The sequence below is a fragment of the Gymnodraco acuticeps genome, unplaced genomic scaffold (genome assembly GCF_902827175.1).
Source record: "Gymnodraco acuticeps unplaced genomic scaffold, fGymAcu1.1, whole genome shotgun sequence".
NCBI lineage: Eukaryota > Metazoa > Chordata > Actinopteri > Perciformes > Bathydraconidae > Gymnodraco > Gymnodraco acuticeps.
Genome location: NW_022990440.1, coordinates 1,531,869 through 1,557,733, shown reverse-complemented (window position 1 = coordinate 1,557,733; position 25,865 = coordinate 1,531,869). Strand labels below are relative to the sequence as shown.

The window sequence follows — 25,865 nt, the reverse complement described above, 5'->3', positions numbered from 1 at the left end:
TTGATCTCATTTGAACTAATGTTCCCCATAAATATTCATCTGTGGGAGTATTTGCAAATGATCTGAGTGATCACTGTGTTGTAGCCACAATTAGGGACACTAGGGTCCAAAAGGTTAAACCTCGCATTATCATCAAGAGAGACAAAAAACATTTTGTGGAGCAGGGTTTTGTGCATGATCTGTTTGATTTTGATTGGGGTAAAATCGATCTGTGTGCTGATGCAGAAACCGCATGGTCTTGTTTTTATCTTGGTTTTATGGAGATCATTGATAGACATGCACCCCTGCGTACATTTAGAGTAAAGGGACAAGACAATCCTTGGTTTTCTGCTAATCTGTCCAGTCTCCTTCATGAGAGAAACAAGGCCTGGGCAAAGGCTAGGAAATCAGGCTCAGAGGTAGAATGGCTGCATTTTAGGCAGCTAAGAAATAGCTTCACTTCACATGTCAAAAGTGCTAAATCAAAGTACTATCTGTCAGTAACCACAAAGAATCTGAATAATCCTGGAACATTTTGGAAAGCCATTAAATTGTTATCCACCGGCGATATCCGTAATGAGCTACCTCCGTGCATTACCACAGCATCTGGCTGTATATCGGACAGGGCTACTATGCTAAATTGCTTTAATGAGCATTTTGTGTCCTGTGGTTCTCTATTTGATTCTGTCACTGTGACTCTGAAAAACGTGTGTTGGAAAACCCTTTTAGTTTTACCCCTTTTACTGCTGATGTTGTTCGTGAAGCTTTAACCAAGTTAGATCCTAAGAAACCGGCCGGCCCGGACAACGTAGAACCTTTCTTTTTAAAGATAGCTGCAGATTTTATTGCTCCACCTCTCACTACTCTTTTTAACCTCTCCCTCAGCACTAACACAATTCCAAAATTGTGGAAGTCAGTGTATGTCCTGCCTTTGCTAAAAGGAGGGGAGGCCACCTTATTAAATAACTATAGGCCAATCTCTAAGTTGTCAGTTCTGGCTAAGGTTCTTGAACACTTACCCCTAGTTTCCAGCGGGTCCGTCTGCGTTGCGTAACGGCCTGTCCACACAGCGTCGTGCGTTGAAGCTTCCAACGCTTCTGCCCATTCACTTTGAATGGGGTGACGTCACTTTTAGCAGAACTGCATTTTGGGAAGCGACGTAGAGCGTTGCTGGCTTCAAAAGTTGAGCAATGTTCAACTTTTGACGCCTCGACGGAGGCGTCAGCCAATGAAATCCCGTTTATGGAAATCTGCCAGTACAAGCGCTAGCCAATCAAACCGCGTGTATGCTGGGAGAGACTACGCAGGTCATTTCCTTATATTCAAAAAAATGGAGGGAAAATTCATTATAGCGGTAGTGAATCACCCGGTGCTGTATGATCAGTCTCTGTTCATCTACCGGGATACAAACCGGAGGAGCGAGGCATGGAGGGAGGTGGCAGAGACAGTGGATGAAACTGGTAGGTTTTCGCCTGTTTGGGGATTTTATATCCAGTTTACTTCGTTTCAACATTGCTATTGCTTTGTATGTCGGGGGCGGGAGATTCATGTGATTGGTTGTTGGTCGCGTTGCTCGCAAAAAATCCCCAAGCTTCAGACACGCCAAGCGTCAACGCACGCCGCTGTGTGGACGGGCCGTAACGGCTGCGCCGCGGTTTTAGTCCGGCCTCCTCCGGCGTCATACCCTACCGGGCGCGTTTCAGAAGCATTTCAGAAGCATTTCAGAAGCGGAGCGTCTTGCCTGCCGGCTCGCAGTTTCAGTTGATTTGAGCATATTTCCTGGACAGACTACTTTGTACAGACAAAATTAATAATAATTGTAATATCCCAGTTATAAACGACATGAATCAAAGATGTGTTGCTGTATTTTAGTGGTAAAATCATCATAATTATTCTATATATATAATGTACACAGTGCCTGTAAACCGGAGGAGAACGCTGGCATTTCTCCTCCTACTTGAACGACTACGGAGGGATGGGGTCTGCAAAATGAGTTTGGGTGTGTGTATATATATATATATATATATATATATGCTATATATGTACTTATATACATATGCTCTGAACGTTCCACTTCCTGCCTGCCCGACATTACCTTACGACAGCGGCGAGACGCTTCTAGCCGTAACGCGGCGCGTCTGGTGGAATAGCACCCATTGACTAGAGTGGCCGCGATTCTAGCGGACGCCGCGGCGCAGCCGCAACGCGCCCGTAACCCCCTAATCCCACCAGGAGCGTCTGCACTGCGTTGCGCTGCGTTGCGCTGCGGCTGCGGCGTTTTTAGCGATCGCGGCCACTCTAGTCAATGGGAAGCGTCCCAGAAGCTCCTCGCCGCAAGAATTTCTAAAATATAGGATGAATCCTATTTTTGCTCCTCGCCGCAAGAATTTCTAAAATATAGGATGAATCCTATTTTTGACGCAGCGCAGCGCAGGCAGGAAGTGGAACGTTCATCCAACAACTGCGAGGCTTGACACACGACCGTTTTGAAACGCGCCTGGTGGGTTATGACGCAGGAGGAGGTCGCAGCGCGGCCGCAGACGCTTCCGGTGGGATCAGGGGGTAACGCGCCGCAGACGGACCGGTGGAAACTAGGGGTTAGTGAGTGAACAGGTAAAGGTGTTTTTATGTACAAATGACATCCTGTCTAAACATCAGTCAGGCTTCAGAAAACAACACAGCACCATCACTGCCACAATGAAAGTGGTGAATGATGTGGCGAGTATTTTAGATAATAAGCAGAGTTGTGCAGCTCTATTTTATTGACCTTTCAAAAGCGTTTGACACCGTCGTTCATCACATTTTAAAGCAGAGGCTAGCCAGTATAGGCATGTCCAGCCATGCAGTAGGGTGGTTTGTAAACTACCTCTCTGAAAGGTCCCAATGTGTTCATTTTGATGGGCTGTCTACTGAGTGGTTGAACATTGCAAATGGTGTTCCCCAAGGTTCTGTTTTAGGTCCACTTTTATTCTCCATCTACATCAATAGTTTAGGTGAAAATGTGGATGAAGCTACTTTACATTTCTATGCGGATGATACCGTGATGTATTGTGCAGGTCCCTCCATTAAGGAGGCTGGTGTTAAATTACAGGATGTTTTTAACATTATTCAGACTCAGCTCTCTGAACTAAAGCTTCTTTTAAATGTTGAGAAAACCAAGGTAATGCTCTTTTCTAAAGCTAAAAAAACACCAGAGCCTGTTTTAGATATTGTAACTACGCAAGGAATAAAACTTGAAGTGGTTACCTGTTACAAATACCTTGGTATCTGGCTTGATGATTGTCTCACTTTTAAACTTCATGTCAATAACCTGCTTAAAAAGCTGAGGGTTAGGCTAGGTTTCTTTTTCAGGAACAAGTCTTGTTTCTCACTTGAGGCCAGGAAAAGGCTCGTTACTGTGACCTTTTTAACTGTGCTGGACTATGGTGATTTGATGTATATGAATGCACCTGCCAATTGCCTGGTCAAGTTAGATGCTGCGTATCACAGTGCACTGAGATGTGTGACAAACTGTAAAGCATTAACCCATCACTGTACCCTGTATGTAAGGGCTGGTTTGCTTTCACTAACTGTACGGAGGCTCAGTCACTGGTACATTTTTATATACAAAGCCATGTTAGGGAAACTTCCATCCTATATCTGCTCCCTGATCTCACGGAGAATTGTAAGTGGCTACTGCCTGAGATCGAATGCTGTGGTTTTATTAAATGTGCCAACTGCTAGGACTGTCTTAGGGAAGACAGCTTTTAGATGCGCAGCTCCTCTGTCTTGGAATAGTCTGCAAATTAAATGGAAACTGAACAATCTGGTGCTACTAAATGTTTTTAAAGCTCGGTTGGATGCTAGTCAAGCTATTGGTACCTGTTTATGTGGATAATTATGTAAATGATGCTGTATGATGTCCTTTTGTTGTTCTATTTATGTTTTTATGTTTTCATGTGGAACTACTTGAGCAGGTCTCCCTTGGAAAAGAGATCAATGATCTCAATGGGATTTATCTGTATAAATAAAGGTTTTAAATGAAATGAAACAACACAGGAGAAAAGATAAGGTGAGGACAGAAAACTGAGATGAGTGGTTTGCACTGAACTCAGCTGAAAGTGAATGGCTGATCTGTTTTTCCACAAGCATACACCTTGTTTAAAACCCCTGTTTCTACACCTTCAAAGGCTTTAAAAACTCAAAAACCACAAAGGAGCCCTTTGAAGCAATAGCTCCTAGTGTTTCAATGGGACAGCTTAGCGCCCAAAAAACCCTCTTAACTTGCAGATCCACCCGCATCCTGCTGCTTCATAGATGTTTAATTAAATCTGGAACTCTCTTATTCCTTGAAGATTATGCTTCTCAGAACTGAGGAAATGTTGTAAACACGTCAGATATTTGACTTTGCGAGCTATTTGACTAGTATCTAGCAAACAAAATGTATATTTGAATTCAGAGAATCTCATTATTATGCATAACCACCTTCAGGTAGAAAGATTATATTAGAAATAAAGAGACTTGGCTCTGGAACGTTTGCGTTGAACACTGAGTAATCCTTAAAAAAACGAGTGAAGAAAATGTGTTACATTAGTGACTAAATTATTAGAAATGTGTGCCACAGAATATTATGTTGAAATCTAGAAGCAATCCAGGCTGCTGCACAGCCATAACCAGTAGCTGGATTGGGACATTGTTTTGCAAACAAGAAAAGCCTGCAATGCACCAGTGGCAGATCTGACTGATCTGAAGTATGAAAAGAGATAACTAAAAAAACGACCACTTTCTTCTTTATCCTGGAATATATGGCAACATGATTTGGGCTACAAGACGCAATTGCTACACAACAACAAATGTATTTGATTGGTTCAGTGTACCAAATCAAATCCAATCCAATTTAGAGGAATACATGTGAAAAGAGGTTCAGGAAAAGACAATTGATAAGGGGATTACTTGACAACTGCTTTTTGCTGGGGCGATTACCCATTCTGAGAAGTCAAAGGGATTTGAAGACATGCCAGCTCTCCATTCCTGTCTGCATAAACACATACAACCATGTGTGCAAAAACACAAACATACCGTGTGTAAATGCATCGGCCTTTTCCTCATATTGCTGAGAGGAGCAGAGATTTCCCAGGAAATCTCTCACCTATATCAAAAGCTTAGAGCAGCGGCTCGTCTGCTGCAGTGGGAACACCTCTGGGAATTCTCCCCACAGACATGTAACTGAGAAGAAAGGGGCTTATTGTCAGAGTGTGTTCTGATTAGACTTAGAATAACATTAAATTCGAGAAAAAAAAAGGCAATATATTACAATCAAAGCTTTAATGAGCTGATCCCTGATTACAGTTGGAGATAAGATGTTAACATTAACTAGAAAACTAATAGGATTTTCAGAGACAACTGATACCCACGTACCCATGTTTGATAGGAAACAATTCAGGTCAATAGGATAAGTCCCCAGTTGATTACTCACATTAAGTACAATAATTATAACTCATTTAAAGAACACAAAGAATTTTAGGATAAATCTACAGATACAAATAGTCAATGTTAAACACCTAAATGTGGATGTTATCCTTCTACCAGTCTGAAAGAAGATGTGATATGCTAGCTTTTTGCTTGTTGTGTATCATCTTAAATCACAAAAGGGAAACAGTCATGTTTTATGTTGTATTATATCACACAGACATGCCAGGTGTTTTGGTGCTGCAACCAAATGGCAGACAATGTAAATAGCAGATTGCTGTGCTCTTTGGGAAGACATGACTTGAGAAGCTACATTCCTCTGTCTACACACAAATACAGTATCACAAATGAGTGGGTTCAGACTCTAAGCTGTATCAAAATATGCAGACGCACAACTGAGCAAGAAAAAGGCAGGAGTCAAACATTCAGAAAGCACATTTGTAGAATAAGGTTTCAAAGTAGGTTGTAGTTCAGGAGCTTTGTGGGGAGGCAAAGAGATGAGGTAAACAACATAAAAACACGGATTAAGGGCGGGAAGCAAGCCTAATAGCGGTAGATTATAATGGCATTACTACCCGGTGAGACACGAGTACACACAGCAGGCTTGAGGTATCAGTGGGAAGATGGGACTGACACTCAACGACTGAGTCACACAGAAACTGAGCAGAAGGGCGAGGATCATAAAGACTGCTGCTTGGATGTGAAAGAAAAAAGCTCAGCTCCCGTGAGTCATCCTCCATCGCTTTAGACTTTTGTCAATCAGACATTTCATTAGCTACTGTTTGGTGATTGTTGTACTCCATCATCATAAGACAAATAGTCTATAATGAGGAACTTTTCAATTAGGTTCATGTCAAGAGTACTGCATTTGTGTTTCAGTGGCCCTCCTACAATTCAGTCTTAAATGTGATTAAGGAACATTATGATTTAGATAGCAAACACATTCATCTTATTATGATATTTATGTTAAGGCCATATGGTGATAAATAATACTGCAATTATGACTTGCACTATTAGTCACATTAGGTTCATTTATAACCTTAATCCAGGATACATTTGCATTCCAGTAATTTTCCAAGTTACACATCTTTACAGACATTACACAAGGTGATATTATAAGTCTGTAATACAAATGGTGGATTTGTGACGGTATGATAACTAGACCTCACCTAAGTAATTCTAAATTAATGCAAGGAAATATGTATAGTGTATATGTATAGTCTGAAAGAAAAGGTTTGACATTTTGGAAAACTTGCTCATTCGCTTTCTGAAGGGTTATTTTGACTGCTATATATTAAGCTGCTGGTTAGCACAGCTTGGCATAAAACAAGGGCACACAGCTAGTTTAGGTCGGTTCGAAGATAACAAGAGTTTCTGGCAAAGAACCGGAGTTTCTGGCAAAGAAAAGGTCCAGCACATAACCCTATACAACTTAAAATGTTTTTGCCCTTAGGTTTTAATATGGATAACACACATGAGATGTAAAGCAGAGCTGCAGGTGAGCTCATTTTCTCACCTTGGGAACAAGGCTAGCTTATTTATATTTCCAATCTTTATAGCATGATAAGCTAACCAGTTGCAGCTAAGTGTATAAATATGAGTGGTCTCAATACTCGTCTTACTCTCAATGGGAAACTTAATAAGCTAAATTAGTATGTCAAACTAGTTTAATAACTAACATAGCTAATATGGATCCTATTAACTGGGTCATGTAGCCTGTGAGTAATGTTTGAATTAACCCAGTGCATCGTGACTGGTTCATGGTGGTCGTATGTACCGAGTTCATTTTCCCATCCAAGTCAATTTCACAGCCTAGCTGTAGTGAGTTTTTCCCCCTTCCGTCTCTTTCAAACTAAATGTTAAAGAGTTCTGGGAGATGGCAGTGGCCTCAGTGTTGGTCGATCACATTTTCTCATTAATTCAAAGGCGCCGTAGATGCTTTCTGATTAGGACATGAATAATAAACAGGCCTGTTAGTCTCCTTGTGGTGGGAGAAACCCTGTTTAATTCAATGCCTTTCCATGTGTATTAAGGAAACTGCTTCTCCACGCCAAAAAAACTTAACAGCTTCAGACACATGACATTGTTGTTCCAGACTTAATAAACAACCAGTCAGGATGTGTTACAGTAGGGTGTCGAGCACAGAAAACCACTAATACACACAAAATAGTTTAGGCTGCGATGCCTTTGTATCTCAAATAACATTTTCCATATGATATGTGATCTTATGGTTCACTTTCTGCAATCAGATTAAGACAACGCGCCTTTTTTTCAGTGAGATTACACCTGTATCAGTGTCTTGGATCAGAAGCCTTGATGAGACCGGAGCTCCAATTTGCAAAGTAATTACAGATTACGACTCTTTGGTGTTGAAAAAACGATTTAAATGGGTGAGAAGATGGATGATTTTACATTCTGATGCACACATCAGTGTGCTGCAGGCAGGAGTATACAGGGTCAATGTACGAGCTGGAACTTTACCCAGATCATGGATCTTTGGCTCATCAAGTAATAGTCATTCAGTGGGGTCTTCCTAATTATCATAGCTTTAATGCTACATACAAAGCCATCATAAATAATTCAATAGGTTGTCTACCTCAATAAAGGACTTCCTTCTGGTCTCATATCTAGTTTGTACAACATGTCCTGCTCCTCTGCATGATAATTGTCAAGGTGTTATGTCTCCACCTAAAGGTGCCCCTAGGAACTGAATGACAGTCCCACATGACAAAATGCTGAACTGATAGGCAGGATAATCATATAAACACTCGGAGCAGCACATTTAATCAGAGGTAATTATATATCTCTGTCATTTTTAATGATACATTAGGTACAAGTGGATATGATTAGGCTTGTGAAATTATTGGAATTCAAGGGAGATACTGTATACATCCAATTACACGCTCACATCTGAAGAGTTTTTAATAAAATAATATAAGATTAAGCACAAATCACCATTAATTCAGTTGTGTATTATGCATAACAAGTAGTTTTATTATTTCATTTTAATATTATATTTACATATTCCCATGACAAATGTACACTCACTTTTGTGTTTTTTACAAAACTTTGTGAACTAGTTTAAAAATAAGGAACAAAGTAATAGCGATTAAATAGGGGGTACAATTACATGAATTCAGAAAGTTTTTCCTTTACTTTCTCTTCAATGTTTGCAAAGTATTTCATTTGGGCAAGCAGGGCTTTGGCAGATTGAAGTTCTCCTGATAAGGAAAAAAGAGAGTGAAAAAGGAAGTTCAATAACTGACTCACTTAATTACTTTAAAAAAGGTTTGGCATAGACTACAAAACAAACTAAGGAATGAGTGGGAGGAAGAGAAAAATAATATAATACCTTTAAGGAGGGCAGCATCTATTTCTTCTGTCAAGACTGCCAGTTTCCCTGAAAGTGAGGAGGAGACAAGTGCCAGTTCTGCATGTGTTAACAAGACAAGACACATATGGTGCTTTTTATTTGTACAAGCTAAAAAGCACTCTGTGAGTACCTGCTTTATTTGAAGTTATACAAACCATATTGGAAAAATCAAAGAGTCATATTGTGTTAACACAGTTGGATGTGCCCACCATGTAGCACATGGATATGAGGACAATTGTGTTTGAAAAAAGTGACGTAAATTAAGCACAACCATGTAGACAAAAATGAATCTGTCAAGTATATTTTGTTCGCTTGTCTGATGTTTTCACCCTTGTTTTGCATTGTACATACATTCAGGAATATAGTACTACTTTTTAAAGGGGGCATGTTTCGTATCTGTTTCTACTAGAATATGCTTTAATCAATGTATTTTTTCATAGTTTCTGTTAGATTCCACCAATGTGAGGAGTCTTCTCTGATTGGCTTGAGAAAAATATGGTGCACCTTTGCAAAAGTAATTATGAAGCCATTGGGTTATTCTAACTAACCTGCATGTGTCATTTAAAGAGGGGCCAAACCTTAATGGCTTGTTGAATTTCATGTTTTGTAATTTACGAAGCCCAATACTGACTGTTTTTTAAATTTCACAGCTAGTGGGTAACTAGGCATTTCAAAATGTATTTATTAATGCTATATGCCCTTTTTGGTCAGCCATTAAGTGAATCTGTTGGTCTTTTGTATATGGTAGTTTTGATCATTAATGGTGGAGCCAACCATTCCATTCCTGGATTCAAATGTCCTGAGTTTGAAAACCAACAACGTGAGTTTGTTAGGTTGCACTGGAAAGAGATTCACCAGTTGCTTCAGGTGTGATAGCTGTTGTATGAAACCAAACATATTGTGACCAGATCACACCAAATCCTTCACAACTAAAATATTAATCATAACAAGGAAACAAAGAAAATACTAAGAAAGTCTCAACCAGTGAGCAGTTCAGCCAAAGGGGGATTTTATTAACTTTTAAGTGCCTCGAGAGGTCAACCTAGACCAGAAATCTGAAATAAATATATATATGTGATATTTCAGCACCAATTAACCTGGTAGTCGTCCACCTGCGCTAATTCGTGAATCATGAACACTAACTCATTAAATCGAACAGGCATATTTATTTACCTTTTGTGTGTTGGCCGATCTTATTGGCTTCCTCTGGAGTCTTAACTTCATCAAGCGCTTCATTGATCTCCATCAGCTCCATTAGAAACTCTGGATCAGCCCCGGAGTCTGTGCCCTCTTCGATAACCATTCCCTTCAGCTCCAGCTATAAAACACAAAGGGAGATCATCAACCTCAACAGCTCCTTCATATGGAACGGTGTTTCTCAAGAAAAGGCGTCCAGACAGACGGAGCGAGCCATTATGAAAATAAACCATCCATTAGAAGTTAAATCAGGGATTTAAAACTCACCATATAAAGGCCACGACTCAAAGGCTTAAGCAGTGTGTGGTAAGCTTTGTTCACAAGAGCGGAGTAGCTTTCTGAATACTCCTGTTCTTCCTGCAAAAGAGGGTTCTGTTTAGTTAAGAATGTTCAATCAATATTCATTCATTTTAAAAAGGGGAAAGAAAATATGAGTAATTGGCATTTGCTGTGCATTCAGAACAACAAACTGTTTCGTTATCCAGAGTTACACATCAAACTGTCACTAAAGGGAATAACAGATGATATGTTGTACACCTTGTCATAACAATCTATACCACTGTTAATTTTTTAAACACCGAATCCTTGGTGATACTGACAATTAGGTGCATGACATACAGCTACTCCTTTGTTGTCGGGCAGTTTGGGACCCTTCAAGGGAAGCAGGTGTAAGTTTGACACACAGACGTGTGGAAACAAGACAGGGAGGAAAACATCTGGGAAATGTTTGGCAGTTCTGAGTACATTTTGCAGCTATCAGGTCTGTCAGCCCTTGTGAAAATCAATAGTCTAAAGCACTGGCCCATGGGCCCACCGAGTAGAGCTGTTTCTGTAATAACAACCAGTGCAGTAGGTGGCTGCCTTGTGGCCTTGTATAAGTAATGAGTTTTCTATATGTGATGAAGACCCACAAGGCTAGAAGATGTCTAATTAAGAAAAAATGGCCAGAGGTGCTAATAAATAAAACACAGTCAGTACAATATTGGACAGGTTGTGTGTGAATAAAGCATTTAGGCTCTACCTTTCCTCTCTCTGACATTCTGCTGAATATGAGTTAGGCTTTCATATAATTCATGACAACACTGTGCATTGTGTTTTCGCACCTGGGTGTACAGAATAAATTATTAGAAAAGCAAAACACGTTCTGTCTTCTTTCTGCTCATAATGCTTATTCTTCTAAACTGCCAGCCATCTTTTTTAATGAAGGGAGAAAGTGGATAATGTGAAAATCGAGTTAACCATTTACCACTTTGTAAAATAACCTTTAAACACATTCCACTTTAAACTGCTTAGATTTATTTGGACAAGTCTTATTTCTTTCTGAGTCTTGAGGATTTAATGTGAAATGTCGGCCTAATTGTCTCATCAACTGTGCATTTGGCTGGATGGGATTTCCACACAAGATTCTAGTGTTAGAAAAGTACACTTAGCTGCAAATAAAAAGTGGCAAATCAAAATTGATGGGGAAAAGACGAGGAAATGTTTTTCCCAGAGAGGAAGTGCTCCATCCGTTCCACATAAAAGGACAAACTAACATTAGATCTATTTCCTGTATTTTTCTTCCAGTGTCTTATGATAAAGCATCACCATGAGTTTGCTGTGTGCTTTTTATTAATGTTCTATATAAGGCTGAGTTAACCTGACTTTTTGTCCTTAGTATAGGTCAAGCTACCAACAAATCCTGCCCATTTCCCATGTCTTTAAGCTGCACTCCACAGGCTTTCTGTAAGAAATGTGTAGTCTTGTAACCAAAGGAGAAATAACCTTGATGAAATCACGGTTACATTATTGTGGTTATTTTCTCTGACTTGAAAAAGCACCTTGACATTTTACATTGTACTCACAGTACAGGTTTTTCAATCGGATTGCTGCCATGACAAGCGCTTCGAGATTTGTCTTGGCAGATGAGAAGCGCTATATAAATTACATATATTATTAATTTATTATTTACTTTCCGCAACTACAGAGCTTATTTTAGATATTTAAGTTCTTATTTCTCTATTAAAAACTCTTCACTGGAAATAAGCTGTTATAGCCAACGTCAGCTCCAGTAGGTGTTATGAAGTACATGAAGAATACAAAAAGTCTTCACAGCTGTAAGACAATTGGCTTTGCTTTTGGGTAACTTAACTTGTCATGACTTCTCCACTTAAAACTGCTTAATTCCATCATTAATTCACCCTTGTTTATTTTTCCATTTATATGTTTTCATGTTAAGTTTTTTGCAACTAACTAAATTAACATCTTGACATGTCATGGTAGGAAAAGGTGTATTTAATTGTGAATACAACAATGTTCTATACTCCTTTCTTCCGATATCATGTTTTGTAGTGTTCCTTCGTTCTTTTCTTAAGCAATGCTTTTTTCTTTTCATTTGTTCGCAGAGGCGGGATAAGTACTCAGATCTTGTACTTAAGTAAAAGTACCAGAGTGTAGGAATACTCCGTTACAAGTAAAAGTCCTGCATTCAAAATGTAACTGAAGTAAAAGTACAGAAGCACCAACATATACTTAAAGTACCAAAAGTAAAAGTACTCATTATGCAGATTGGTCCATTTCAGAATAATATATATTTTATGTTTTGATTATAATTATTGATGCTTTAATGTGTTTATCAATTCTGGTAAAGGTGCAGCTGGTTTGCATACTGCAGGGTAGCTTGTGAATGTTACTCAAGGTGTGACTTATTTAAGTGTTGTTGATAATATTTCACATCATTAATCCAAATCTGAAAAGTAACTAAAGGTATTAAATAAATGTAGTGGAGTAACAATACACCATTTACCTTTGAATTGTAGTGGAGTAGAAGTACAAAGAAGCATAAAATGGAAATACTCAAGTAAAGTAAGAACGTCAAAATTGTACTCAATTACAGTAGGCTACTTGAGTAAATGTACTTGTTACTTTAAAACACTGTTTGTTCGACTTTTACATTGCAAAAAAACAAAAAACATCTTTCTAATTTTTCAAGAATGACTCCCTTGACCACTCCTCACATCCACGTGCCTACCACAGATTTCTGGCTGAAGTTGTCTGGATGCAGAGAACGCTGGAGATGCAAGTATCTTTTCTGCAGCTTGTGTGTGTCCAGTGAGAATTTGTAGTCACTGAAAAGAGGCAACACATGGTGACACGAAATGTTTTGCTCACAAGCTGACATGAGTAAGATAGCAGCCTAGCAGGCAATGATATATGAGACTAGATACTCACCAATCCATGATGTTAAATAATGATATGTCTTCTTCTGGGGGCTGGACTGCTTTGCATGTCATGCAGAAGAATGCAGGTGTTTGGTCGAGAGGCTGTTTGCAATTCCAGCAGTTCAGTTTGAATTGACCTGTGCCGTAATTCCTGGGTGAACTGGCTGCATATGTCGAGTATTGTAGCTTTCTTTCATTTCCCGTCGGTTTGAGGTTATTTTGTCTTTGCCATGTGTCCTTCTTTGTTAAGTTGTTTGACACACAATGTGCTGAACATGTAAGAGTCTGTCGGTTTGTCATTAGCCAGTTTGGGTGCAGTAAAGACCGGAATGGGCACACAATCCGTAAAGAGTTGTATGACAACATTTCCAAAATTAGGAGCTGATTTTCAGTCTATCAAAACATAAGATATTCACCTTGCAGTTAAAACCATAACAAATCTCCCCCAGAAAGAGAGCGGAAAGGCGTTCTTCTTCTACGTTTGTTATAATCACCACACTGCCATCCGTCGTCTTGGCGGAAGTGCTGCCTGGAAAAAACAACACATAGCTAGCGCAGCTGTTAGCAAAAGCTAAAGAAATGTGTTAGCAACTATTGATATTAAAGTAGGGTTGGATTTGACCGCAGCATACCACATAGTAAGTTGAACATCGTAGCAGTTTGAAATACGTGTTAGCAACATGTCGCTGTCCTATTACCTGCAACGTAGGACGGCATGTAAACTTCCCAAGACATAGATAAAGCCGGTGGTCAACATAGCTCATTAGCTAACTGCAGGCTAGCTTGGTTTGCCAACGTGTTTTTACATCAAACAATGTTCTTGCTTGTGTCCGTGATGATACGTAGTTTGTTGTCACATACCATTCAAAGCTACCAAAGACAGCTGGTCACGCTATTTATTTGTATATGGTCAAACAAATCATCCGGTTTTAACTTTTTGTTAAAAAGTGCTTGCTCAGCTAACGTTACCTAGCCAGATGACAAAGACGCCCCATGCTAATATTACGAGCAATGAAGATATTCAATAAACCCATGTAAATGTATAAGTATATCTATCTGACAACTATCACTGACACGATACATTGCACAGTTAAGAGTATACGCAATGTACTGTAAAGTATTGTTTAAACATAACTTGGATTAGTAGTAAGCATGCATGCAGGTAACTTTCTGTACACCTTTTGCCTTAGCATGTCACTCCCACAGCCAAGACGAAATTAACATCTACCATTGTCCTTTTCAGGTATCTATTCACCCCCATGGCTATGGGAGAGGCAATGGGAAGAGTTTTGGTTACACACAGAGTGGCTTGTCCACCAAGATCATCAGCAGGCACTGGAGCACAGATAACACCTCCAAACTGGTGAGTATTTTATTTACTGAGTGTGCTTGTTGTGCTTCTTTATCATCTAACCATACTTCTAGACCACATCAATGTAATAATGATGTGTGCTTAAGTGTCTCTGAACTGTGGCCAGGGTAAATATGCCTATTTGGCCCAGAATCAGACTAGGCGTCCCGACTCCTCGCCTTTATAGTTTCCTAACAAACAGGCTCTGATGAATGCCAACTCCAGACTCTTGTTGTGTATGTGTAGGTGTGTGTTTTGGGCGGCTGTGGGAGTGCAAAAGTTGACGGTGAAGTATTCCAGAGAGACACTAGTTGGTGACAGCAGCTTCTGTAAGGTAAACAGGATCTCGTCCTGAAGGTCTAGGGAGGTGCTTCTCAAGGCCCCCACAGACAATACTCTGGGTATTATTAACGGAAATGGCTAAGAATAGAGAGCAAGGGAGAAAGGTGGCTCATCTGGCGGCCGTGTTGTTTGGGTTAAACAAGCCAAAACGGAACATCATCTTTAGAAGAGTGACTTCTCAAGCTTAAACTCTGGGTGTGTCAAACTCACACAGGGCTAGGAGTTTATATGGGGCTCTTTATCTTTCTCTGATATGCAGCAGCCAAACAGGTTGTGTTGTGGATCGCTCATGACTGATTACGAATGGATTTGTTGTGTTTTACGTTACGGATTTGTAAGTAGAACCTATTTTCCCGAGTTCATTAAAAGCCTTTTTATCTATCCTTACACATAAATTATGTTTTTCAGATTTTCTTTTCTTTGGATTGGTTATATTTTATACCAACAACAATATTAGTGTTGTTGCATTTGGGCCAGGTTTGATGGCAGGTCCCAGTATAGGTAACTTTATTCAACATCATCAACATTTTGATTATATGTTGATATAATCATAACAATACATTTTCTGGAACATTCATAAACATGGTTAATGGATAGAATTACTAAACATAAATATTATTATATTGCCCTAGTTGCTATTGGATCAGCGCAACCTTACTAAAACATAATATATTGGCACTATGATGACTGATTGTTATTGTGCAAGAACATCATTTTAAAGGCTAAAAAGTATCTTAACCCTTGAATGGGTATTCAGTAGTGTTGATGGATTCAGTTCCAAATCTTGTCTGTTCAGTTCAAAGTAAATGCATTTTATTTAGTGTGTTTATAAATATGCATAGCAACTGCCTGCTACCTGCTGAAACTATTGCAATTGAATTGAGCTATTGGCTAATCTTGGAGAAAGGAGACGTATATGAAGGCAGCTTTCATCCCAAACTAACCCTTGCTGTCGGCTTATTGCAAAATTGTTACTTTAAACAACAGTTTCATACCAGAATGTCACAATTGATGCATCCCGTAACAAAATCATAACAATAGTCTGTATTAAAGCACGGTGGAAGTAGCAAAGTAGTTAGCTAACTATCCAGCGGCCTAATAAGTGAAACAGAATATCCACATCAATTATTTTCACATTATATGAAATACCATCCAAGTACTGCTAATGTTGACACTTATTTGTTCACTTTCTAGAGGACTTTTTCTTTAAATTAGAGTAAAGGCACCATTACAACTGACAGCTTTGAATATCTCTTTAAGTATCAGAAAACCCTTTTTCATTAGTTTAGGTGACCAGATAAACAGCACCAGAAAAATAAATGACTTAATGCTGCCTTGCTTATTATTAGGTTATTCTTCATTAAGCTAATATGAAATAATTGTTCTGTTAAATGAATCATTTCTTATATGCACAGTCGGCATGTACTTTCAAGGCCACATCCTGTGCAAGATTCGGTTTTTTCTTCAGAAATTATTTACCATAATCTTATAGGGAATAAAGTGAAATGCAGACAAATTCACTTTATGTTTTATCAATAGCTGGTTTGCCATTTGGCCATGTCCACTATGACACCCTATTTGAAACAAAGATTGATTGTGTCGGTTTAAAGAAAGTTAAATCAATAACATGTTGACTCGGTAAGGTCATTAAGGCAATTGTTTGTCACAACAGTCTCTATTTCATTATTCCTGGCAGATTTTGACAAATTAGTTGTCTGCAATGTTCTGATGTATGACCTTGTTAGTTAGCATTGTCGTATTGATTTGTGGGCTTGGTATTGTGTAGTGGTTCAGGTAAGGGCTGTTCAGAGATTAGGCTGTAGGAGCTTTTTCTTTTTAGTAGTGCTCTGTTATTTGACTAGGCATTATAATTCAGTACAGCACCGTCCTCTGTTATGAATATGTCCTCAATTTCTCTCCCCCACCACAGATTAACCATGATCCCCATCACTGAGCTTCGGTACTTTGTGGACACACAGCCGGCATACCGCATCCTTAAACCATGGTGGGATGTGTTCACAGACTACATCTCCATTGTTATGCTAATGATTTCAGTGTTTGGGGGGACACTGCAGGTCACCCAGGACAAGATGATCTGCCTGCCCTGCAAATGGGTGGTCAATGAGACCTGCAAAAAGAACTTCAATGCTACCCTCTCCGAATCATTGTTCACGGAACCCAAAGGAATCCAGTATGATCTTGATCGCCACCAGTACAACTATGTGGATGCTGTGTGCTATGAGAATAGACTGCACTGGTTTGCCAAGTATTTCCCTTACCTAGTATTACTCCACACTCTTATTTTCCTAGCTTGCAGCAACTTTTGGTTTAAGTTTCCACGGACAAGTTCCAAACTAGAGCACTTTGTATCCATCTTGCTGAAATGCTTTGACTCTCCATGGACGACGAGGGCACTGTCGGAGACAGTGGTTGAAGAGAGTGACCCAAAACCAATGAAAATGAACGGCTCAATGGACCACAAGGAGTCCGTTATCAGTGAGGATGTCGAAGCAAGTGTTCCTATGCTCCAAAGGACAAAAACACGCTTTGAGCAGGGCATTGTAGATAGAACAGAAACTGGGGTTTTGGACAAGAAAGAGGGTGAACAAGCAAAAGCCTTGTTCGAAAAAGTCAAGAAGTTCCGAATACACGTTGAGGAAGGAGACATCGTGTACAGACTGTACATCCGTCAGACTATCATCAAAGTCATCAAGTTTATATTTATAATCTGCTATACAGGGTATTATGTGCACGACATTAAGTTCAGTGTTGACTGTTCAGTAAATATAGAGAGCCTGACCGGTTACAGTGTGTACCGTTGTGCCCACCCGCTGGCTACACTTTTTAAAATCCTAGCCTGTTTCTACATTAGCTTAGTAATGGTGTATGGTTTGATCTGCATGTACACGCTTTGCTGGATGCTTCGGCGTTCTCTCAAGAAGTATTCCTTTGAGTCGATACGGGAAGAGAGCAGCTACAGTGACATACCAGATGTTAAGAATGACTTTGCATTCATGATGCACATGATCGATCAGTACGACCCTCTGTATTCTAAACGATTCGCTGTCTTCCTCTCGGAAGTCAGCGAGAATAAGTTGAGGCAACTTAACCTCAACAATGAGTGGACACTAGACAAGCTCCGGCAGAGGATTACCAAGAACTCTCAGGAGAAGTTGGAGTTGCACCTTTTCATGCTAAGTGGCATCCCGGACACAGTTTTTGACCTGATGGAGCTGGAGGTTCTTAAACTGGAGCTCATCCCCGATGTCACCATCCCGCCGATCATCGCACAGCTGATCAACCTGCGAGAGATGTGGCTGTACCACACACCGGCCAAAATCGAAGCTCCTGCTTTGGCGTTTTTGCGAGAGAACTTGAAGTCCCTGCACATCAAGTTCACTGACATCAAAGAGATTCCTTTATGGATCTACAGTCTGAAGAATCTCAGCGAGCTTCACCTGACAGGGAATCTGAGCGCCGAGAACAACCGTTACATTGTCATTGATGGGCTTCGGGAGCTCAAGAGGCTCAAAGTTCTCCGTCTAAAGAGCAATCTCACCAAGCTACCTCAGGTGGTGACCGATGTGGGCATGCACCTCCAGAAGCTTTCCGTCAATAATGAAGGCACCAAGCTGATGGTGCTCAACAGCTTGAAGAAGATGGTTAACCTGACAGAGCTGGAGCTCATTCGCTGTGATCTAGAACGCATACCACACTCAATCTTCAGCTTGCACAACTTGCAGGAGATCGATTTGAAGGACAACAACCTTAAGACCATCGAGGAGATCATCAGCTTCCAGCACCTTCATCGGCTAGTCTGCCTTAAGCTCTGGTACAACCAGATTGCCTATATCCCCATCCAGATTGGCACACTGACCAACCTTGAGAAACTTTACCTGAACAGAAACAAGATCGAGAAGATGCCCAGCCAGTTGTTTTATTGCCGCAAGCTGCGCTTCTTGGACCTGAGTCATAACAACCTGACCTATATCCCGGCAGACATTGGCTTCCTCCAGAATCTCCAGTACCTGGCAGTGACCGCTAACAGGGTGAGTACTTTAATAATCAATGTGATCCATTTATATCTTTTGTAAATTTGACATGTTTTAAATTATGTTATGGCTTTGTTTGCTACTGGAAAATGTTTGAAGTTACAAGTTCTAAAACCTCTCCGTTTCTATCCTATCACAACCCCTTCCTCACTTAAAAACATAGATCGAGAGCCTGCCTAATGAGCTGTTCCAGTGCAAAAAGCTTCGCACTTTGAACTTGGGAAACAACTGCCTGCAGTCTTTGCCATCGCGGTTTGGAGAGCTGACCGGGCTGACACAGCTCGAACTGAGAGGAAACCGTCTGGAGTGTCTGCCCGTGGAGCTGGCCGAGTGCCGACAGCTAAAGAGAACCGGCCTCGTGGTGGAGGAGGACCTCTTCAACACCCTGCCCACGGAGGTCAAGGAACAGTTATGGAAAAGTGACAAAGAACAGGCTTGAACTGTGGCTGTGAGATAAAATGGATACTGTCCGAGTGGGACCTGACACAGGCTGTAACGCCTATACTGTCCCAGAAGGCTTGTTGCAGCAGACAAGAGTACTGCTGCAGTGTACTGCCAGTAAGGTTGGGTATCAAGAACCAGTGACAAGTAAGCATAATCAAAATATTGATGGATTCAGGTTGTTATCTTAATTCATGACTGTGCAGTTGAGTTTCCTTCCTTTACAAACAACCCCTCAGGCCTCCACAATACAACCCAGTGATGATGCTTTCCAGCAGTAATGTAGCAGTGGCATTATGAACAGCAAGATTAGTGGACACGTTATGCATTTCAGGTATGGTGGATAATTTAAGTATGAAAACCTAAAGGCAGTTCACAGTGTCTATAATATCAGACTTTGTTTAATCAAGATAGAATACACAAATTGTCCATTTCCCAATTAACTTGCTAGAAGGGTGTGGCATGGACCAAAAGGAACATTTAGTTTTATTTTTCACTTTTTTGATATTTTCCAGATGGGAAAATAAACCCTTTGCCGCGGTCTGCGCTCTCCGGTTATCAATTTAGTTCATCTTGAAATCATGACAAGCTGGAAGCTTTTTTATTCTAACAATTAAATGTTTCACTTATAATATCTTACAAGTCTTTCGATCAAAGCAACACATTTGATATATTGTTGCTAATTGTTGAAATAATGAAAGTTTAGTGATTCAGGGGTGCATTTCTTAATGTGGAAGGATCACTCAGTCAACAGTCTCTTATGTTGTTGAGACTGAAGATTTGCCTTTGATTGGCCTGAGTCTTGGTAGCAGCACAACATGTGGTATTAAACTACACTAAACACTAAAAAGTGCAATCGTACATGGAGCCAGTTTACGTGCGGGGGGGGGGGGGTTGAAGATGGCCACTTTTTGCAGAAAGTTGTGTAACGTGTTTGACCTAGCACTAACACAATTAGTTATTCTACTTAATGCAGACTAATTGACTAGCATTACAAGATAGCCCTCCCATAAAAGGACATTTGTGGAGCCTCTCATCGACGAGCAGATACCCAACCCTATCTGCCAGTATACTGCTCAGTGGGAACAACATCTATTTCATGGTTATGCTGCATCCACATTGTAAGTAATTGCACAGAACAAACCGAACCAATCTTAGGAACATGCTGAAGATGTTTTGAATGAGATGAGTTATGTCTGCATCAAATCATTTGAATGAGGTTTATACAGGATGACACTATATTGACATTGAAAAGAGCCACCAAGTATAAGTGATGTGCTTAAAACAGAAGCAGATGCTTACCTGAAACACTAGACTAGTTTATTTCTCTTTCTGTGGTGGCTATGACGCACATATCCACTGGCATGCCCTGATAGTTGAGATTTATGCAGATAGCAAGTTCATTTCCAAACATCTCCTAAAATCTCTGTTATGAACACCTGGCCTTCATTTTATTTTTATTTGTTATAACAGTGTAAGTGTGTAGTTATTCTTTTAATTAAATGTCACTGAATTGCATTGTTCAAAACATATTGCAATATTCAGTGTAGATGTTTCCCCTGCAGTTACATTACATATTTAATCTAAAGCTATTGAAACTGCTATATTGGATGAAAATATAATAACCAGTTATTTGTGTGAAAGAACAATGCAATAAGGTCCAAAGGTCATTTCTGAAACTTCATTTCTGTGTTACATTTGAGCTTCTACCTCAAAAAGCTTAACACTTTTAAGAAACAAGATACATTCCACCAGATGTAAAGATAAATTATAGTTTCTACAAATTCATCCTACATATTGGCAAGAAATATGAAATGGCAGTTACCCTTTCACATGATCTTTTTTTTTTTTCATCACTTTCTTTTCCTTTCCTCTCTGTGACCATACTTGACTCCAGGAATCAAGTTGGGCAGATAAAAGATACATATGTTGTCTCAATGTTTTAGTGACACGTTATAAGAAATTAAGTTTGATTTAGATTTGAATATTTATGCCAGGCATTTGTATTGTGTATCATATGGAAACCCATCTTCACCAGGTAGAAGTAATATCCTATTTTGTTTAATGTTCATCAATGGGTTGTTTAAAATTGAACTCAAAGGAAGTCCTGGGTTGCCACCATCTAGAAAGTAAAATCATATTATTTTCTCATTGATTGGACATAACTTGGTGACGTCATCTGTTGATTTATATTATTCATAGTTTTGGGAAATGTTTTTCATTATTATTGTATGTTTTGTGCTGTCATGCATGGGCCTCCATACTTTTCAGCACTGATCTAATTGTTTTTCAAATGTTCTGGTTTCAAAGTTTGTGGACTTTTTGAGAAATGTTTCATTTTTGTTTGCCTGATAATGACTTTTCTGCAATTGTGTTTTGCCACCGTAAGCAGCACCTTGCTAACAATGCTAAAAACAAGATCAATGCACAGCTCTGACGCAGCAAAGCACACAATACGGGCTCTTATGTATACCCGAGAACAAAATATGAAATCAGTTTATGTTTTAATAAACCTAACTGCAAAGAAAACCTGGAGAGTAGCAATATACAGTGACATAACTGCATTGAAAAGCATAGGAATACTTTAAACTATGTACATTTATTTAATTAACATGTTTCACTATGCGATATTGTGCAATATTGCCTTCATTTAAACTATGTAATAGTAAGTGATGTAGAATGTGCATTCTTTTGTCCTGCTTTTGCACTATAGCATCTCTCCCACATGTTAACGCAAATGCAAATGATGGTATACAACACATGTTTTCTGATTATTCTATATGGAAAGGTTTGACTAAATAACTGCCAGGCATAAGATTGAAATTATATTAGATAGGTATGTCACATTTTATTTGAAAGTATTTCCCTTTACGTCACAGCTGGAGCATTTTAAATAGCACACTCAGCAATACACCACAGACTAAGACAATCAACTACTCTATGTTAAGTGTGTCAGTGAACACTGCAAGTAAAGGGTCAGTACATTAAAAGGACTTTGTGTAGGTTGCTAGGGACATTTTATAGATTAGCTTTTGATCTCATTGTTAATATTTTGTTCGGTCTTTCCCTCCTTTTTTATGATTTTGACTAATGTTTTTATTTTTATTTTGACAGCTATTAGTATTATACAATATAACTAAATTTCTCAGGAAGCCAGCTAGTACTCACTTCTGTTTTGAGTTAATTGCCTATTTTTGATTACACCTGGTCTTTTTTATTAATTTAAACAATTGTTTTATACAGTTACAGTTTTATATGCATTTCTATACATTCTTTTTCTAGTTTGGTGTGTTTAATATTGACTGCTGGCTCAAACTAAATGTTTGTGTTTTTCAAGACACTTGGTTTAACGTTGATTCTGTGTTTTCCTCAATGACCATTTACAAAGTGAGCTGTAGTGTTTCAGAACGATGGTCAGCATGGATGAAGTGTGTATGATAGTGTTATCCATGTGTATGTATGTATGTTGGCGTGATGAGACCCTCACTCCACGATGTTCATCTCTTAAATGCAATGTTCTTGGGTACAAATTCTTTTTTTCAATGTTTCCCAACTCTAATCTTTATTTGTCCTTAATAAGAAATGTCATCAGTGTATCGGTATTGACAAGAATGATGTTACAGTGAGTGTTCTGTTTGAGCATGTGTCCCATCATCTCCTACACCGCATCCCCTCCAGATAAAACTAAATAAACTTGGTTGACCTAATTTGTCCTTGTGTCTTTTGGGGAAACTTTTAAATGTTGTGAATATTGATTCTCTCTCCTATTTTGGTATTTCAATATTTTTGTTGGGTAAAGAATATTTTTTAACATTAAATATCTCCGGCTCTTTTTGCCTTTGTTTTGCCTATTATTATATTTAACCAATGTATCCAATTATAAATCTTAACATTCTCAAATAGAGAAATACAAAAAAAAAAACGTATGTTACACAACAAAAAGGGAATTTTTGGGGACTATAGAGTGCCCGGATTATTTGGGCAAGCCATTAATTTAGGCACAACATCAACAGTGTATATCTATTATGGTTATAGGGTCACACCTACATCATATAAATAGGCCAGAATAATAGTAACCGTCGTTTTGCCAGGTGTGTGTCCTTTTAAATTGACCGTAAATTCATTGCGGAACCATTCATTGCAGGGCTCTTGCTCCCAGACGGACATGTTTCTTGACACACTTGTTCAAAGACGCACCGTTCAAAATGGTACGTTTGATTGTGAACTTTTCCAGTAGACTTTTCAACATAATAAATAACATATGTGTTTGAAAAATTATCAACGAAAAATGTGTTTTAACGTCTGTTAGGAGCCAGTCCAGAAACGTACTTTTTTATAATGAAAATATGCTTATTTTTCTTTTTTGGCTAACAGGCTAAGCTAGCTAGCTAACACAAACGAACGAACGAACTTTTAACCCTGCCTGTTAAACGTTTTAATGATTTAGTTTACTTTGTAATTGTTACAGGCTGTCACCTTTCAAACGGATCTAGGGGAAATTAAAATTGAATTGTTTTGTGAACGGGCACCAAAATCATGTGAGGTAAGTCAATAACATTACAGTTAGCATGACATGCTCCGAGGCTCCTGTTTCTGTCCATTCAGAAGTAAAAGGCTTTGAAAGTCCACTAGCACAAACTTGAGACGTCTTACAAATGCGTTAATTAAATGCATTTAAGTCCTATTATATTGTTAGGTAAACTGTACCGTAGAGTGAATACTGTCAGCTTAATGCATACAAATATATCCTAATGTATTACTTGATTAATGTTGTTATTCATAACCTGACTGCAAAGTAACAAGTAACTAATGTTGGCAAAACTAAAGATGTACATTACAAATGTAAATATTTTCTAAAAGTAATACAAAAATGAAACCGTAAGGTACCTTAATTGTGTAAATACAAATGCTACTGTAATGATTGAAGGCCTAAACAGGGATTTACATATATTTTCCCCAAAGCAGTCATCAAATATTCTAACCTATGTTTGACTATTTACAGAACTTTCTTGCTTTGTGTGCCAGTGGATTCTACAACGGCAGTCTCTTCCACCGAAACATTAAAGGTTTCATGGTTCAAACTGGTGATCCTACAGGTAAGGTGTTGTCGTGCATGTGCTGCAATTTAACATAGAAATGTCAGAATTCACTCCTCACTGCTTCCTCTTTATTCTCTGTGTTTTGATTAAACCATTCAGGCACAGGCAAAGGAGGAACAAGTATATGGGGTCGCAAATTTGACGACGAGTACAGTGAACATCTTAAAGTGAGTACTACTTGGGTAGCTTTTCACATCAGGGGAGCAAGTTTAACCTTATATTTCATCATTAGTCTTAAACATCTTTTGTTTTTTTTATTCCAGCATAATGTCAGAGGAGTCGTCTCAATGGCTAACAACGGCCCCAACACAAATGGCTCCCAGTTTTTCTTCACATATGCCAAACAGCCCCATCTGGACATGAAGTACACCGTGTTTGGAAAGTATGCAACTTTTTTTAAGTGTTTTGTGAGAATGATTGTTGAAACGTGTTTTGACACCTGGTTAATGTGCTTGACAGTTACTGATTAATTAGAATATAACTCACAATGGCAGCTGATCATACTCTTTTCAACATGTAGAATAATCGATGGCCTGGAGACCCTGGATGAACTGGAGAAGCTGCCTGTCAATGAAAAGACGTTCCGACCACTGACTGAAACCCGGATAAAGGATGTGACCATACATGCCAACCCTTTTGCTGGATAGACAGCTTTCTCTTCAAATATGCTAATAGGCCTTTAACACAAACTTGGACTCTGAAATGTCCCCTGAGCCTATTTATACAGGGTGTCGTACATTGCCAAAGTTAATTTATAACTTTCCAGACAAGGAAGTTGAGGGCTGTAAACTGAGTAGTGCTCCATTTTGAATCCAGAAGACAAATGTTAGACTATGCCATCCAATTTATAGCTAGGCATGATTATGATTTTTAAGAAATGGTTTGCATCCCCTGTATGTTACAAAGCCGCTGGAAAGAAGAATTATAGATTGTTTAACCGTAACACATTCAGAATTCAGTCCAAAAGGTAAACATGCCTGGCTTTGTTCTTCACTGATATACAGATTTGAATCTTTTTTTCTTGATGGGCTATGTAAATAATTGTTTAATGTTTTGTACTGAATAAAGCTTTTATAATTATGTTTTTCCATGATTTCAAAAACAATTTCTGCATGCATAACTGTTCAAATGTCACCGTCTAAAAGTCAAGAGGCTGAAGTTGTTGGTTGTCAGTTATACATTTGTATTTGTATTGGGAAAAAAATCCAAATGTAGGAACATTACTACTCAACAACCCAATACATGTAGATAATCTAAATGATGTATAGATGTATTTTTTATTTCATGAACCCCACATCAGGGGTGCGCAGGTACAACAACACAGGAAAAAACAAAAGGGGATTCATCAACAACAACAACAAGTGAATTGACACGTTTTTTGTT

The 25,865-nt window shown here is 39.0% G+C and overlaps 3 protein-coding genes across 4 annotated transcripts; 2 read left to right on the top strand and 1 right to left on the bottom strand.

Moving 5' to 3' along the window:
* Positions 1 to 8,333: 8,333 nt before the first annotated feature.
* On the bottom strand, positions 8,334 to 14,365 carry hscb (HscB mitochondrial iron-sulfur cluster cochaperone). Its single transcript, XM_034225208.1, has 6 exons — positions 13,208 to 14,365; positions 13,008 to 13,104; positions 10,265 to 10,354; positions 9,974 to 10,118; positions 8,780 to 8,827; positions 8,334 to 8,648 (listed from the first exon to the last, which is right to left on the bottom strand). Exons 1-6 carry the CDS (start codon positions 13,561 to 13,563, stop codon positions 8,554 to 8,556), a joined length of 831 nt encoding a protein of 276 aa, XP_034081099.1. The 5' UTR covers positions 13,564 to 14,365; the 3' UTR covers positions 8,334 to 8,553.
* On the top strand, positions 13,684 to 23,090 carry lrrc8ab (leucine rich repeat containing 8 VRAC subunit Ab). Of its 2 annotated transcripts, XM_034225206.1 has the most exons (4): positions 13,684 to 13,835; positions 14,441 to 14,560; positions 16,821 to 18,939; positions 19,106 to 23,090. In XM_034225206.1, the coding sequence occupies exons 3-4, from the start codon at positions 16,828 to 16,830 to the stop codon at positions 19,379 to 19,381; spliced, it is 2,388 nt and encodes a 795-aa protein (XP_034081097.1). In that variant the 5' UTR covers positions 13,684 to 13,835; positions 14,441 to 14,560; positions 16,821 to 16,827; the 3' UTR covers positions 19,382 to 23,090. The 2 variants fall into 2 exon arrangements, with proteins under 2 accessions (XP_034081097.1, XP_034081098.1); XM_034225207.1 differs by lacking the exons at positions 13,684 to 13,835; positions 14,441 to 14,560 and adding an exon at positions 14,790 to 14,882.
* A 418-nt stretch (positions 23,091 to 23,508) lies between these two features.
* ppil3 (peptidylprolyl isomerase (cyclophilin)-like 3) lies at positions 23,509 to 25,562 on the top strand. The gene is made up of 6 exons (XM_034225209.1): positions 23,509 to 23,591; positions 23,852 to 23,926; positions 24,386 to 24,479; positions 24,582 to 24,649; positions 24,746 to 24,864; positions 25,003 to 25,562. Exons 1-6 carry the CDS (start codon positions 23,589 to 23,591, stop codon positions 25,127 to 25,129), a joined length of 486 nt encoding a protein of 161 aa, XP_034081100.1. The 5' UTR covers positions 23,509 to 23,588; the 3' UTR covers positions 25,130 to 25,562.
* Positions 25,563 to 25,865: the final 303 nt, after the last annotated feature.